This window comes from Rhinichthys klamathensis, unplaced genomic scaffold (assembly GCF_029890125.1).
Source record: "Rhinichthys klamathensis goyatoka isolate OS25496 unplaced genomic scaffold, OSU_Roscu_1.1 h1tg000781l_1, whole genome shotgun sequence".
Classification (NCBI taxonomy): domain Eukaryota; kingdom Metazoa; phylum Chordata; class Actinopteri; order Cypriniformes; family Leuciscidae; genus Rhinichthys; species Rhinichthys klamathensis.
The window spans coordinates 463,499-479,205 of record NW_026607178.1 but is presented as its reverse complement, the minus strand read 5'-3'; the positions used below and the strand labels follow the sequence as shown (position 1 = coordinate 479,205).

Genomic DNA, 15,707 nt, shown 5'->3' with positions numbered 1-15,707 from the left:
CAAATCATAAATCAAATTTCATCTAACCTGGTGTTGCAAACAAAATGTAGGCTATACATCTAGCATTCCTTTACAAGAAGGCTAGGCTACACTACAGTACCATATGGTTGTGAAGTGCTTTAGTATTCTTATCGATTTTATTTCTATTTATTTGATATTTTATTGTATTTATTTTGCACATACATAATATGATGCACTCCATACTTACACATCGTCGATTCGTCGAGGACACACCTTTGAAGAACTTCAGTGAACAGAGCGAACTTCAGTCATCATCCTGTGCAGCAGGTGGCGCTAATGCGTTTTCATTAGCTGTGAGTAAGAACAGATATGAGTTCTTCAAACCGTTCAAACGCTCAACTAACAACTTGTAAACAAGATGAAATAAGGTCTTCTGCGCCATTAATACGACTTATTAATATTCTTCTGGGCTTATAAAAATCGTTTCAAGAGCTGGAACAATATTTCGTTGGATAAATAGCAGGTGAACGAATAGACATGTCAAAAGCAGAGAAGAGCAGTGAAACGGAGCATCACGAATCAAAAAAGCTGCCTATTTATCAGCACAAAGACAAACTCATTCAGGCTGTGAAGGAAAATGCCTTCCTGATCGTAACGGGAGAAACTGGCAGTGGAAAAACAACTCAACTCCCTCAGTACTTGTACAAAGCAGGTAAGTTATGAATGTTCTGGACCGCTAATGAACTGGAATGGACGTGCATGTTCGTTCATTTACTGTGGATTTTGGATCTATCGTTCCTCTTCAGGATGCCTCTGTTTCTGTTCAGGTCTTTGCAGGAAGGGCAGGATCGGTGTGACTCAGCCCAGGAGGGTTGCAGCCATCACTGTAGCCCAGAGGGTGTCTCATGAATTGGGGGTCAGGCTGGGTGAGGAGGTGGGATACCAAGTGCGCTTTGATGACTGCTCAACACAGGTAGGAGATAACAAGCACATGTTATCACTGTTACCACCACTATGTGTTATATCACACATGAATCGGATAACACTATGCAGAAATCTCAATATACACTACCGGTCAAATGTTTGGAGTCAGTAAGATTTTTTTTTGGTGGAGGTGATTCATTTTTTATTCAGCAAGGATGCATTAAATTGATCAAAAATAATTGTTACAAAAGATTTCTGTTTCAAATAAATGCTTCTTTGGAACTTTCTATTACTAAAAAGTCAAACGTTCAAACGGTAGTGTTAGTTTACATCACGCATATCATTATATTTCATATTGGGGGATATATATATATCTTTGTTATTGATGCTGTGATTTATTTAAAAAAAAAAAAATCTGCATAGTGTCAAGGAAGTACAAAAATATTTTACCACAGTGCTTTATAAATATTTAATATTTTATTAAATAATCTTTTTCACAGTCTGGAACTTTAAAAAAAAAAAACTTTAATGGAACAAACATGTTAATTTATTTTATCTGTTTTTATTTCTTACTCCCCCAAGATAATGAATTACACATTTGATGATTTTTAGGCAGTAGCTGCTCTTTAAAGGCACACCGCGGAACTTTTGGCCACTAGTGGCGCTCGACCTGTAACTTTCACGTCTAGCGTCCCTAGAGGCCACAAGCGCCGCAGCACTGTCGCAAAAGTCAACAAACAGTCAACCGGTCAGCCTCCCGTGTCTTTAGATTGTGTGTGCTTGTAGTGTTTGAGGCGGGCAGCCTTGCCGCGCTCGATTCCCTCATAGCAGTCTGCTGAGAGAGAGCGAGCGGGGCGAGCCTTATACTGTCTATGGGCGAGCCCCGTGGGGCTTAGTGCTAACATGTCTGTGAGTGAATGTGGGCGCGGGACGGCGGGCACATTTACTGCACTAAAAACACCGTCGGCCTGAGCTGACTATAACTTATGTGTGTTGGTTTCGTTTTACAGAAACCGTGGGACATGTTGTGTGTAGTGTTTGTGGGCACGTTCACTACATTTAATGTACATTTGACATGAGTCGACTTTATTTGTGCGAGCCCTGCACTGTGGCGGGCTGTGTTTGTGTGTAGAAATGAACAATGGGCTGTGGGCATTTTATTACACTCATAACACCATCGGCTGTGGCCGGAATACCAGAAACTACTACACTGCTTATATGATTTATCTGGGTCACCTTGGAAACGGCATTTGTGTGCAGGCAAGCGTCAGCATCGGTCGGACACCCCTCCTCCTCCTGTAGCTCACGCCAGCGAGCGAACGCTGGACCAATGGTGATCCTCGTCCTGGCTTTTCATTTGTCACTATGCCTTTTTCTTTTTTTTAGTGTCCTCTGACAAAACCTTTGCCTTCTTCCTTGTAGCTGTTGGTTCGGCCATGACGAAAACATACAGACGGCAATCAAACGCGAGTTGAGCACTCACGTCAGAATCTGAGGAAGTTGTGGGTGGTGGGGGAAGTGACGTATGCCGTAAAGCGGTCGAATTTTGTAGTTCTTTTTGTGCTCGGGTTCCTACCCGAAACCCGAAGTTACATAGTGCTAGGAAAAGCGATACAGACACCTTCAGGCTGCGGCAGACGTGTCATTCAACCTATTGTAAGTCGATGTACCATCTCAATGGGTTTTTGTAATATATTATAAAGGTTGAAAAGTTCCACAGTGTGCCTTTAAGGTAGCAAGAAATATCTTTAAAGTGATAAATGCTTTTCACACAAAGTAAATTGAAATAATATAGTATTTGTATTTATTAGAGTACATGGTCTTGGTTTGTGAAAATAGCCTCTACCAACAAGGTATGGGCAGTTGGTGTAATTTTTAATGAGTTGGTATTTTTCTTTCTATCAGGACACTGTGGTTAAATACATGACAGATGGCTGTATGCTGAGGGAGATTCTTGCAGACCCCAGTTTAACACACTACAGCATTGTGATCCTGGATGAAGCCCATGAGAGGAGTCTGAATACAGTATGTGGACTTTATATGTGCAATTTGTGCTTTTACTTGTGAAATAAGTACAATCGTCGGAAGTGTTTTTTTGTATAGTGGTCTTTTTTATAGTTTCCACTTACAAAAAAAGCACTGCAGTGGTACCATGGTACATTGATTGTGTCAGATTGTAATAACATGGTCCAATGTTTTTAATATAATACTATGGCATTACCATAATACAATATATATATATATATATATATATATATATTAGGGCTGTCAAATGATTAATCGTGATTAATCACATCCAAAATAAAAGTTTTTTTTACATAATATATGTGGGTGCACTGTGTATAATTATTTTATATATATAAATACACACACATGCTTGTATATATTTAAGAAATATTATTATGTATATACTGTATATAGATTTATATATAATTTATATTATATATAAATATAAATATTTTATATATAAATAATATTTTTTTCTTAAATATACATGCATGTGTGTGTATTTATATATATATATATACAAAATAATTATACACAGTGCACCCACATATATTATGTAAAAAAACCTTTTATTTTGGATGTGATTAATCATTTGACAGCCCTAATATATATAAATAAACCTAGGTAATACTGTGGTACTTTGGTTTTATTGCTAGTTGCAGCTTCATAAAATGCAGAAGATATTTCACTAAATCTTTAACAAAATTGTTTGTTTTTCAGGATGTTTTGCTTGGGTTACTCAAGAAGACCCTGTCAAAAGGGTCCCATGGCCGCAAAACACCCCTCAAAGTGGTGGTGATGTCAGCAACATTAGAAACGGAAAAGCTCAGCTCTTTTTACGGACACTGTCCCGTATTCACGATTCCTGGGCGTACATATCCGGTGAAGGAGAAATTCTGTAATCTGATTGGTCCAAAAGACAAAGATAGTTCTCTCTATGTCAAAGAGGTGTGTTGTGACCATATACATTACTACAAACTTGATTACAAATAGTGTGGTTGCAGGGAAACTTTATGTTTGAAACACTAGAACCTTCACAAACTGTAAATGTGTTCTGTTTGTGATCCATAGGTGGTAAAGGTGGCTTTAGATGTGCACACAAATGAAGCAGCTGGTGATATTTTGGTCTTCCTAACTGGTAAGCTCAGCAGAGATGTACACTGTTGTTCAAATGTTTTGGGTTTCTTTTTCAAAAAAGCTGTTTTTTCTAACTTTCAATTCATCAAAGAATCCTGAAAAACATATATAACACGGTTTCCACAAAAATATTAAGCAGCACAAATGTTTTCAACATGGATAATAATAATAAATGTTTCCTGAGCAGAAAATCAGCATATTAGAATGATTTCTGAAGGATCATGTGACACTGAAGACTGGAGTAATGATGCTCCAGAAATCCAGCTTTGCATCACAGGAATAAATGACATTTTAAAATATATTTAAATGGAGTTAAATGTAAAAATATTTCACAATATTAGCCTATTGTTTTTACTGTATTTTTGATCAAATAAATGCAGCCGTGGTGAGCATAAAGACCCAGATATACCAGAATCGAAATCAAAGAACTGGTGCAACGTCATTTCAAACATAATCATGAAGTTTATTTTGGGTTTGTTTTGGGACTTGGAAACAGCTTCCTTAAACGAACTTTCCGGAAAAGTTCACTCCGGCTGGCAAAAACAAGAACAAACTAGAGAGCTGATTTATAGTAGAAAATGAAGTCATTCTAATTGAAAAAGTACTGATGCTGTTTTTTTATTTTATGTTTAATACTATAAAGCTGCTTGCTTTTAAACATTATATTTTATAAAGTGAAGTGAATTTACTGAAATGCCGAATTGCAGAGATCGTGCAAACATCCTCATCACTTTGATAAGATTCTTTCTTAACTTCTGTTTTCTTTCACTGCTGTCATTTTTGTTGTGCGTTTATTTTGTTGAAAGGAAAACGCGGAACACGTTAACATATTCCTCTAAACGTCGGTCTCATCAGTGTGGGAGGCGTCGGGATGTTCCCGAACAGTTTACCACTGCGCACATATTTTTAACTCCTTTTCACCTCAAAGCAAAGAACGAAAAATAACTTTGCCATGTATATTGTGCCCTTAAGAGACTTCTTTCAAAAACATCTTACCCACCTCAAAATTTTTAATGGGAGTGTACAGTATTTAAGAGTTTTGCAGATTTTCAATGGTTAGAATACCTTTATTTGATATTTTCAATATTTGTCTTTAGTTTGTAGCTCTGTGCTTGTGTTTTTGAACAGGACAGTTTGAAATTGAGAAAGCCTGTGACTTGCTTTTTGAGAAGGCTGAGATCTTAGACTACCGTTACGATGTCCATGACCAAACTGTTGAAGGCCTTCTCATCCTACCTTTGTATGGATCCATGCCAACAGGTTAGCCTGTCTTAAGATTTGTCTCAAAGCCAAAATAGAGTGAAATTTTGTGTATAATCATAAAATATAACAAAACATGTATTGATCAATTTATGTGTTTTTTTTTACAGATCAACAAAGGCAAATATTTCAGCCTGCGCCAAAAGGTGTGAGAAAGTGTGTGGTAGCGACGAATATTGCTGCAACTTCACTCACAATTGATGGAATCGGGTAGAAACAAAATCTCATAGTTATTACGCAAGCATAAGTTACTCCAATAATAAAGCAGCAGAAATAAAAAATGGCATGATTGTGTTTTGAGGAAATATTGCACAACTAAAAAACTTTTTTTTTTTTAATGTTGTGTTATAGATATATCGTTGACAGTGGTTTTGTGAAACAACTAAACCACAACTCAAGAGTTGGATTGGATATTTTGGAAGTGGTACCAATTTCAAAGTATGTGTCATGGAAAGAAATTCTACAATTTAGATTTTTTAATTACGGTTTTTAAAAAGTTATTTTTAATTGCTTATTCATTTTATTATCTTTTATTATCAGTATAATTGTTTCATTATATTTTTACTATTAATATAGCTTTTGATGCTTATATTATGAATGAATAAATTAAATTAATTCATTAATTTCTAAGTGAGTGCCTGGGTTATGCTACTTGTAAAAAGCTGTTTAGTGGGGGTATTGACTAGTTTGTCCAAATAATGAAAAACCGTTCCGTTTGGTTCCACTTTTATTCTGTTCTGATAATGTTTCCACACAGAAGCGAGGCTCAGCAGAGAGCGGGCAGGGCTGGACGAACATCTGCAGGAAAATGCTTCAGGATTTACAGTAAAGACTTTTGGGACAAATGCATGCCAGACTACACCATTCCAGAGATTCAACGGACCAGTCTTACATCTGTCATTCTCACACTGAAATGTCTCGGTGTCCATGATGTGATTAGGTAACACCGGGCTGCATTGTTATTTTTGTATAGTTTAATCGGTTTTCTTCGAATTGAAATTAACACTTTTCTTTTTTTCTTTTTTAATTTTAGATTTCCTTATCTTGACTGTCCAGAGGAACGATTTATCCTGACCGCTCTGAAGCAGCTGTATCAGTATGATGCCATTGACAGGTGAAGTGATATTCTCCCACAAACTATTACCTGTTATACAAGTACATTGCAAGAAACCGTTGAGACTCTAGAAATTGTCTTCAGCATTTTTTCCAGAAGCCCATCTTAACCCCAGTACGGCTGATATTCACATGACATGTCAATAAAGGCACACACTGTTTTTTGTTCAATGTGTGTCAGTTCTGTAATCCGAATTAAATACAATGCTAAAATCAGCTTTTTTGTGACAGGAGAGGTCACGTGACCAGACTGGGGAGGTTAATGGTGGAGTTCCCTCTTCCTCCTAATCTTACTCGTGCTCTACTCAAAGCTGCTGCTCTTGGGTGTGAGGACATAATGCTGCCCGTGGCCGCCATGCTGTCAGTAGAGAACATCTTCATTCGACCAGGTAATAGTTCCTGTATGTTATCATTAATGTTTGTCACTGAAAATTCATGTTTTAGATTTTAATTTAATCTCCTATAGTGTTTAATCAAAATGTTTTATCTCGATTGTGATTGTGAGTTATAAGTAGTTATTCCATGTCACATAATCTGGTCAACTGAGCACTTATTATTCTATTTTGAAGGCTCCTAATTTTGTTTTGGAGGTCTCCTACAATAGGTTTACATCCAGCCGAGACTTAAATTTTCTCATTGTATACATGGCATCATCACTTATTTTCTCACAGTGTCTGAAATCTTCTGATATCTACTCTGTTCTGATTGGTCAGATGGGCCAGTCTGTTGTGATTGGTCATCGAGTGTCGAAAACAAATTAACATTAATATCTGAAAAAGCATAGCACTGATACAGACTAATTTATTTCATATTATGGCAGAAAACCAATAAATGGCCCATATTAAAATCTTCTACTATTTGTCTAAATAAATGAAAAAAACGAAAGACAAATTAAATGCTACAAGTAAAATTAGGCATCACGATATTATAATGTATTGTAGTCTCTCTCTCTCTCTCTCTCTCTCCCTCTCTCTCTCTCTCTCTCTCTCTCTCTCTATATATATATATATATATAATATATATATTTTTTTCTGTTTATATTATAGTTATATTGTATTTCATACTTTCCCCCCAATACTAATAATATTTTACAGTAAAATTAAATATCCTGTCCCATTAAATCTAATACCACCTAATACATTAGATAATTCCATTTTTTTTTTTTTTTTAGGTAAACCAGAAGGACAAAAAGAAGCAGAGATTCGACACAAAGAGATAGCAGCTTCTGTTGGTGGCTCCAATGATTTCCTCATGCTGCTCTGTGTCTTTGAGAAGTGCAGAGCAAGGTAGACCATGAAGTTTGAACGAATGACTAAATAAATCCAGAACTCTATGAAAATCATGTGACATGCTGGTATTCATTCTTATTTTGGTTCTTCTAATAGCGACCATCCATCCGGCTGGTGCAAAGAGCACTGGATCCATTGGCGAGCAGTGAAGTCAGCCTTCAGCGTTGAGACACAGCTGAGCGAGATTCTTCAACGCCTGAAGCAGGTAAATCAGATTTTCTCTACAACAGTAATTGCTTTTACTTTCGTTATTTGAATTCTTACGACTTGTTCTTTTATGTAGCAGAAAGACTTTCCACATGAGACGTTTGAGGGCAGTAGGAATGAACTGCTGCGCCAGTGCCTTTGCCTGGGTTATTTCACCAATGTAGCCAGGCGGTGAGCACCACACTGTCATTTTATTACATAAAATGTATTTATTAAAGGCAGTATTAAAGCTGTTCTGTTTTCCTCAGATCTGTTGGGAAATCATTCTGCACCATGGACGGACATGGGTCCAGCGTTGTTATTCACCCTTCATCATGTGTAAGGAATTAAATCCATCCAAAAGTTCATCCAAAAATGAAAATTCTCATTTACTCTCATTTAAAAAGTCATTATTTACTCACAATCATGTCATTTCTAAGCTTGTTTACATTTGTGTGTGATTATTTTAACCACACCACTTTAACTTCTTGTATTCAGCTCTTTGGTCAAGAATTGCAGCTGGACTGGATCATCTTCCATGACGTGTTGGTCACCTCACGGGTGTACGTGAGAACAGTTTGCCCCATCCGTTACGAGTGGGTGAAGGACCTGTTGCCGAAGCTGCATGAAATCGACGTCTATGAGCTGAGTAGTGTCGCAAGGGAAGAAGTAACGGATGAAGAGATGGTCCAATGGGAAAAGAAAGAAGCAGCAAAAAGACAAGCAGGTGCGTTTGAAAAGGCTGAGCTACATTTTGCTTGTAATATATATTTGTTTATATTACAATTTTTTTTGTTGTTTAAATAGAGGCCACAGAGGATGCGGCAAAGAAGCTGGAAAAGAGGAATGATGAAAGCTCAATCACAGATGCTCGAGCTCGCTACTTGGAGCGAAAACAGCATCGGCTACAAAGAAAGGGTACATGAGAGGATCATATTTTCACCACAGATTCTGAAGCCGCTGAATATATGAAAGACTTTTTAATCTCAGATTTCAGAACATAATCCTGCCACAGCACTCTGGTCCTGTGGATTTTGATATGGCTTTTCAGTCACAATGTGTAATAAACATATTTTAAAACTTTTACATAAATAAATGTTTTTTTAAAAAAAAAAATACTTTTTGATATTGGGTGTTATTTTATTACATCTTTAGAATGCAGACTAAAGATTTTAAAGCACAAAAAAGAGAAATTTTTGATTCGTCCCAATGACCCGAATCGTTTTAGGTTTCAATTTGTGACATTGAAAGGGGTGTGTCGATCATGTGACATGGAGGAAACACTGATCTAAGATATGTTTTAGGTAATTTATCAGATCAGATCAGTCAGAAGAAATCAAATCTGTAGCGAATGATGTACAGAGAATACTTAACTTTGACAGTTTGCTTTATGTAACAAAAACATTAAGATGTAATATGATGTTTAAATAAATGATAGAAATGTATATTTTTCATCATTTTGAATTCAGGTGCAGTTATTTGCGTTTATTGTTCACATTCTTTGGTTTGTTTAGACTACTTTTATGTTTTGTTTCCGACTTTAGAGGGTGACTTAGTTGTAATAACGTACGACAAACTCGGAAGAAATGTGTTTCTCAGGACCACTTGAAGGCTGTATTGCAAGTCACAACTTTTTTTTTTTTAACAGTCAATGGTCACAACCCGCTTTAAAAATTAAATACCTGCGATACTCAGAAAACGATTCAGTGAAGGATTCATTCACTTAATAGATTCATTTAAAAACAACGATTCGTTCACGAACGCACTAACTTACCACTAGAGCGCAGCCGGAACTGACGTACTTAAAATATGAAGAACTGAATGATGTGGCAAAAATGAAACGAATTATTTAAAATTTACTAGACTACTCATACCGTAGCTTATAAATCATATCTAAAATATTAAGTGTCCAAACGCTTACATACACCAAATCAGTGCTTCATTCACCGCCCGCTTGATTAACAAAATCTCTGAAATCGCGAATGTCCTTCCGCCGCAACGTCCGCGCTGCTGCTTCCGGATTGTCAGTCTGAGCTGTTTCCGCCGCCATTGCGGGTCTGAGCGAGTCCCATCCGTGCAGAGAGGGGAGAAAAAACATCAACCATCTGGCGGATTGGCTTGACACGACGAAAATACGACACTTGCATTCTCTGTTTGATATAACCACCAGTCCTGCATTTGATCTGTTTTGAATCGAGGGTGTCAGCGGAGAGGAGGTCGTCGCTCGCTAAAGCTAGGGAGAATTTTTGCGAGGAGTCCGGCCGGGAGGATTGAGAACAGAAAGCCCAAACCATGGCTCAGATCCTTCCTATCCGCTTCCAGGAGCACCTGCAGGTGGGGTTTCACTACAGCTAAACATTAACATTTTAATAATCAGTGGCTCTGCTGTAACAGAGGTGACAGTGCTAGTTAGCTTTAGCGCTAGCTCAATGAATGACCTCCCATCCATTTCAATGGCTGTGTCTCAAAGCTCGCGAGCTGCTGATCAACATCTTCGAATGCGCCTGTGATTATAATAATACTGTGTTCGAATCAAAAGTTCGAAGCCGCAATTGAGACCCCGACAATACTAATGTTCAACTCGAACGAGTTTATATGGTAACGTTACTCAAAATATGCAGTCTGGATGGGCAGGTCACTAGGTTTTTTGACACAGCCTATGCAGGTGGATTCAGTGATCGGTGAAAGGATTAGCTAAACCAGCTTTATAAAGCTGCATACATGCTGTGATTTATTTTGTCGGTTGAATAAAACGTGACTCGGATTGTCCACATTTACCGCTCAAAAACATTTCGGTTGCATGTCTGTTTATTGACGATAGTTAACCCGAAAATGAAAAATCTCTCATCGTGTTTTTACCTTTAAAAACCCATATATAAGACGTTTGGTGAAATTGACGTAAAATTAGACGCAAATATGGCTGGGTATTGGCACAGATTTACCGAATCGATTCTGATTCTCAAGAAGATCTTATTTCGGTTCAATATCTATTCGTTTGGATATATAAATTAGGCACTCTCCATAGTAAACTGTCCCTTAAAATAAACAAACCTATCGGATAGTGTATATAGTTGGTGTTTATCAATATTGATGTATATATTTAAAGAGTCATTGACAAATAAAGCTTTAAAAAATATCTTTTCAAAAACTGATGTAATGTAAATTTCAGTTGATAATTAGCGTGTATAAGTGTTTCTGTTTAAATAAATTTTTGCCTGTTTTTATGTCAGGTGGTACAACCAAATAGTTGTATGTATATACTGCAGTTGTACCACCTAACATGGAAAATGTACCAACCTACTCATACTTGAAATTAGCCATTTTTACCAGTATTTGAGAGATATCTGCAAACCTTTCCACTCTGCCACAAGGATCAGTTGGGTGATGCATCATCTCGTTTACTGTTATTACCTTGTCAATTCATAATAATAGAGCCATGTTTGCTGTTGTGCCACCCTGACATACAAATTGCTGGACAAAAGTTTTACCGTTATCTCAACATTTTTTATTATTAAGACACCATTTTAAATAGTTTTCTTAGTCTGTTAAAGTTTTCAGACAGTTGCGTCACCTGACATTTTGGGGGTTTAACATAACAATACATCAAATAATATGCATTATTTAAATGTACTAAAAATGAATTAAAACTAAATCGGTTTTATTGAATAAAGTGATATAGGCTATGTCATGAATTTGTCAAATTATTTTAAAAGGAAATAATGCACTTGGACACAAAAATATGCACGTCATGTCATTCATGGATATCTGTTGCTTAACTGGCTTGACTCGAGTCATTACAGTGTATTGTGTCATTGCACAGGTGCATCTCAGTGGGGGTAAATGTCTGATGGGGCTTGTGAGATTGTGCCCATATATCCTTTTTTATCCCCCATAAACATTGAAACAAACTTGCAGCAGACACATTTAAGACCTCCAGGCTGTGTATTAAAAATAAAGAATATAGCTAGACAGCATTTTGATGCATTTTAGTACCAAAAAGTGCAGTCTATGCAGTTCACTAGGTTTTGAGAGACACCCTTTGTTTATAAAGACTTCCAAATCTCATGTATAGTAGACAATACTAGTGCTGTATCTAACATTGATACATATTGTATGTCCACTCTTTACAGCTCCAGAACCTGGGCATAAACCCAGCAAATATTGGGTTTAGCACCCTTACGATGGAGTCAGATAAGTTCATCTGCATCCGGGAAAAGGTGGGCGAACAGGCCCAGGTTGTGATCATTGACATGAGCGATCCCAACACTCCCATCCGCAGGCCCATCTCTGCAGATAGTGCCATCATGAACCCAGCCAGCAAAGTCATTGCTCTTAAAGGTAAGACACAGGGGGGCTTGAACAGTGGGGGGACACGTTAAGGCATGGATTTTTGAAATGTAATGATAATTTTTGGAATGATATAGAAATTTCCATGTGGTTCTTTTTCTGCAACCCCCTCCCACCCACTGAATGAATAGCATGACTACACCTTTTGGCTTACTGTGTTTCTCATCGAGACAGTTTAGTGTAACATAGTGTATTACTTTTGTCTCGTCAAATGACATGGTTATCGTAAAATACCCTCCATATTTGCAACAAATATATTCATATTCTCAGCCATCTGTCTTGTTACAAATTAAAACTTGTTGTAATCTTTTGGTTAAGAATAGCCTTTAAAATGCTCATTGGAAATGTTTTTCCGTCATAAATGCTTTGTCTGTTCTTGCTTGTTTTTGTTCTTTTTTTTATTTTTTTGTTTCTTACTGCTTTCTTATGTTTGCAGACGGTGAGTTCAATTTCATCTATCCTGAGTTGTGGGATTTTGAATTGTGAAATGTGTGGCAATCTGAATGCATTTGATGTTGAATGATAGGTTAGCCATATTAGTAGGGGGTCGGGGTCATGTAACATGCATGTAACTTGGCAACCGCCTGTTTTCCTCTTGTTTAGCATAAAATTAAATCTAGTTTGTTGTTGTTAGTTGAAACAATAGTCAGCTGAGCCCTTTAATTTTATTTTTGTTTTGGCACTTGTCAGTCTACTGTTAATGCAATGCAAAGGTCTACTATGTCTGTAAAGTGATAGATGTGCAAGCCAACTTTCTAGATATATATAACTCTGCAAGTCAACTGTAAGAATGAGAAGTGGATTATGACCTTGAAAATAGCAAGATCACAATAAATACTGAATACTGTAAGATTGTCTTATAGTTGGAGTTCTGATTTGTATTTAATTATTATAATGATTTTGGAAATCTTGTGTATAGCAATCAGAGGCTATAACGTATACACTACTGTTCAAACGTTTGGGGTCAGTATGATTTAAAAAAAGAAATAAACACTTGCATTCAGCAAGAATGCATTAAATTGGTCAAAAGTGACAGTAAAGACATAAGGTTACAAACTATTTCTATTTAAAAAAAATGCTGTTCCTTTGATATTTTTTTTTATTCATCAAAGAATCCTGGAAAAAGTGTCACAATTTCCACAAAAATATTAAGGAGCACAACTAATTTCAACATCGATAATAATATGAAATGTTTCTTGAGCAGCAAATCAGCATATTAGAACGATTTCTGAAGGATCATGTGACACTGAAGATTAGAGTAATGATGCTGAAAATTCAGCTTTGCATCACAGATACATTACATTTTAAAATATATTAAAATAGAAAACAGTTCCTTTTAAAATGTATTATTTCACAATATTGCTGTTTTACTGTATTTGTGATCAAATAAATGCAGCCTTTGTGAATATAAGATACTTTTGAACTGTAGTGTGTGTGTATAAATAGATATCCCACTGAGCACAGAAATTTAACTTTAGCTTTGAGTTTATATAATATAGGCATACATTTATTTCACAGTAATGTGTCCCCCCTTATGACATACTTGCTTACCAGGCCATATGTTTTAAAAAATAAAATAAAATAAAAATAACTAAGAATGGTTCACAAAAATTAGATAAAATATACAGTGACCCCAAAAATATTTGGACACTTAAAATATCTAAGGGCCTGCTAAACCTGCTAGCTTCATGCGTTTCTACTGATCGGATAGCTATCTGATTTGTTAAAACAGTTCCATTTACACTTGGCCACATAAATGTGTCTTCGCAAACCGAATATAAATCCATCTTTAGTTTCCGGCGCGTTGCATGCAAAATTTAACGGAGTTCACGTCAACGAAAACCACAGATAAGCGCTGCATTTTATTTATCATCAGCTAATTTCAAGATCAAAGACCGCAATAGGAGAGAGCGGCATCAGCACTGGTAAGATCATTAAGTCTCACTACTTTTAATGAAGATGATTGTGTGTTGAACATCTGGGACTTCCTTTCAGTTTCATTTGCGGCAGTTTGCGCGTCGGCTTGCTGAAGAGATACTCAGCTACTCATCTGCAGCGTTGCGTGTTGCAGTAGCGCTGTCATATCTGGCTATAACATGTGAGAGCGTGTTATAGGCTATATGACATGTTTATCTTTTAACATTTTGGGAGGAGTAAAATTTCTTTTCATGATCGGAAATGACCAGGTGTAAACATTTTACATTTGACAACCAAAAAGTGTCCACATACTTTTTGTCTTAATTTGTATTACATCAAATTATTTGTTTTGATTATTTTTTTTCTTCTTTAAAATAAATATGGCACTTTGATATGTTAATATTTTTTTGCAGTGAGATTTATACATTAAGTGTGGCTTTTAAGTGTCCTAATATTTTTGGGGCCACTGTATCTCGATAAAAAGTATAATCCAGATCTACAGATTTAGCCAATTGTGGTCCACATTTTAGGAGAGAAAGTTTTTAAACATGTTTTTACATGTTTAACAAATTGTATTCCCACATACTTGAGGTAAGGTGATGATTCATGTTATTGCAGATGGGAATAACATTATGGTTTTGAGTTTTTCCCTTCAAACAATCTGCATCGCATTTTTAGAGTAGAGACAGAGTTGTTTACTAATTAATAAGCGTACTAGGTTTAGAATATCACTAAAATAGTCAAACTAAGGGCAGATCAAAAAAACTCGGCTTGATGTTTGTAAATGTTTGCGGTGTTTGATAGTTGTTCCTTTTGCATTGTGACCGCTTTGTCATGTTTTCCATATTTGTCTTTACTTCACAATTACAATTTAGCATACACATCATGTTATTAGCATTAAGCTGGATGTCTGTATGTTGACTAATTTAAATCACACCATTTATAATCTCGAAAAAAATATTGCTGTTTTATTCAAATGACCTCTGTTCCTGAATTGCAGCGGCAAAAACCCTTCAGATTTTCAACATTGAAATGAAGAGCAAGATGAAGGCCCACACCATGACCGAGGATGTTACATTTTGGAAGTGGATCTCTCTCAATACCGTAGCACTTGTGACAGACAATGCGGTCTATCACTGGAGTATGGAAGGAGACTCACAGCCTATCAAAGTCTTTGACCGACATTCCAGTTTAGCAGGCTGTCAAATTATTAACTACCGCACTGACGCCAAACAAAAATGGCTACTTTTGATTGGAATTTCAGCACAGGTAAAATAACGAAATATTTTGTGGATTCAAATGGTCTTGTCCATGCGCAGTAACCTGCATGTCAATGTGGTTGTCGTTTTCCTGTCGTTTAAAAAAAACAAAATTTCCTGTCAGCAAAACCGTGTTGTGGGCGCAATGCAACTTTACTCAGTGGACAGAAAGGTGTCGCAGCCAATCGAAGGCCATGCTGCTGGATTTGCTCAGTTTAAAATGGAGGGAAATGCTGAGGAATCCACACTTTTCTGCTTTGCTGTTCGGGGACAAGCTGGAGGAAAGGTCTGGTTATTCTTCATAATG

The 15,707-nt window shown here is 36.6% G+C and overlaps 2 protein-coding genes across 4 annotated transcripts in view; both read left to right on the top strand.

Moving 5' to 3' along the window:
* The first annotated feature begins 300 nt into the window (after positions 1-300).
* On the top strand, positions 301-9,334 carry dhx40 (DEAH (Asp-Glu-Ala-His) box polypeptide 40). Of its 2 annotated transcripts, none has more exons than XM_056243211.1 (17): positions 301-673; positions 789-934; positions 2,791-2,910; positions 3,613-3,840; positions 3,964-4,030; positions 5,158-5,289; positions 5,400-5,499; positions 5,641-5,727; positions 6,047-6,229; positions 6,323-6,403; positions 6,634-6,791; positions 7,574-7,688; positions 7,788-7,896; positions 7,978-8,069; positions 8,147-8,216; positions 8,376-8,604; positions 8,685-9,334. In XM_056243211.1, exons 1-17 carry the CDS (start codon positions 499-501, stop codon positions 8,801-8,803), a joined length of 2,211 nt encoding a protein of 736 aa, XP_056099186.1. In that variant the 5' UTR covers positions 301-498; the 3' UTR covers positions 8,804-9,334. The 2 variants fall into 2 exon arrangements, with proteins under 2 accessions (XP_056099186.1, XP_056099185.1); XM_056243210.1 differs by having other exon boundaries at positions 7,975-8,069.
* A 366-nt stretch (positions 9,335-9,700) lies between these two features.
* The window catches only part of cltcb (clathrin, heavy chain b (Hc)), a 28,784-nt gene continuing 22,777 nt past the window's right edge, over positions 9,701-15,707 (top strand). Inside the window, exons 1-4 of one of the 2 annotated variants that reach the window (XM_056243208.1) lie at positions 9,701-10,211; positions 12,008-12,215; positions 15,142-15,410; positions 15,525-15,686. In XM_056243208.1, the coding sequence (XP_056099183.1) occupies positions 10,170-10,211; positions 12,008-12,215; positions 15,142-15,410; positions 15,525-15,686 (681 nt within the window). In that variant the 5' untranslated portion in view covers positions 9,701-10,169. The remainder of the gene's footprint in view (positions 10,212-12,007; positions 12,216-15,141; positions 15,411-15,524; positions 15,687-15,707) is intronic. The other variant, XM_056243209.1, reaches the window with a different exon arrangement.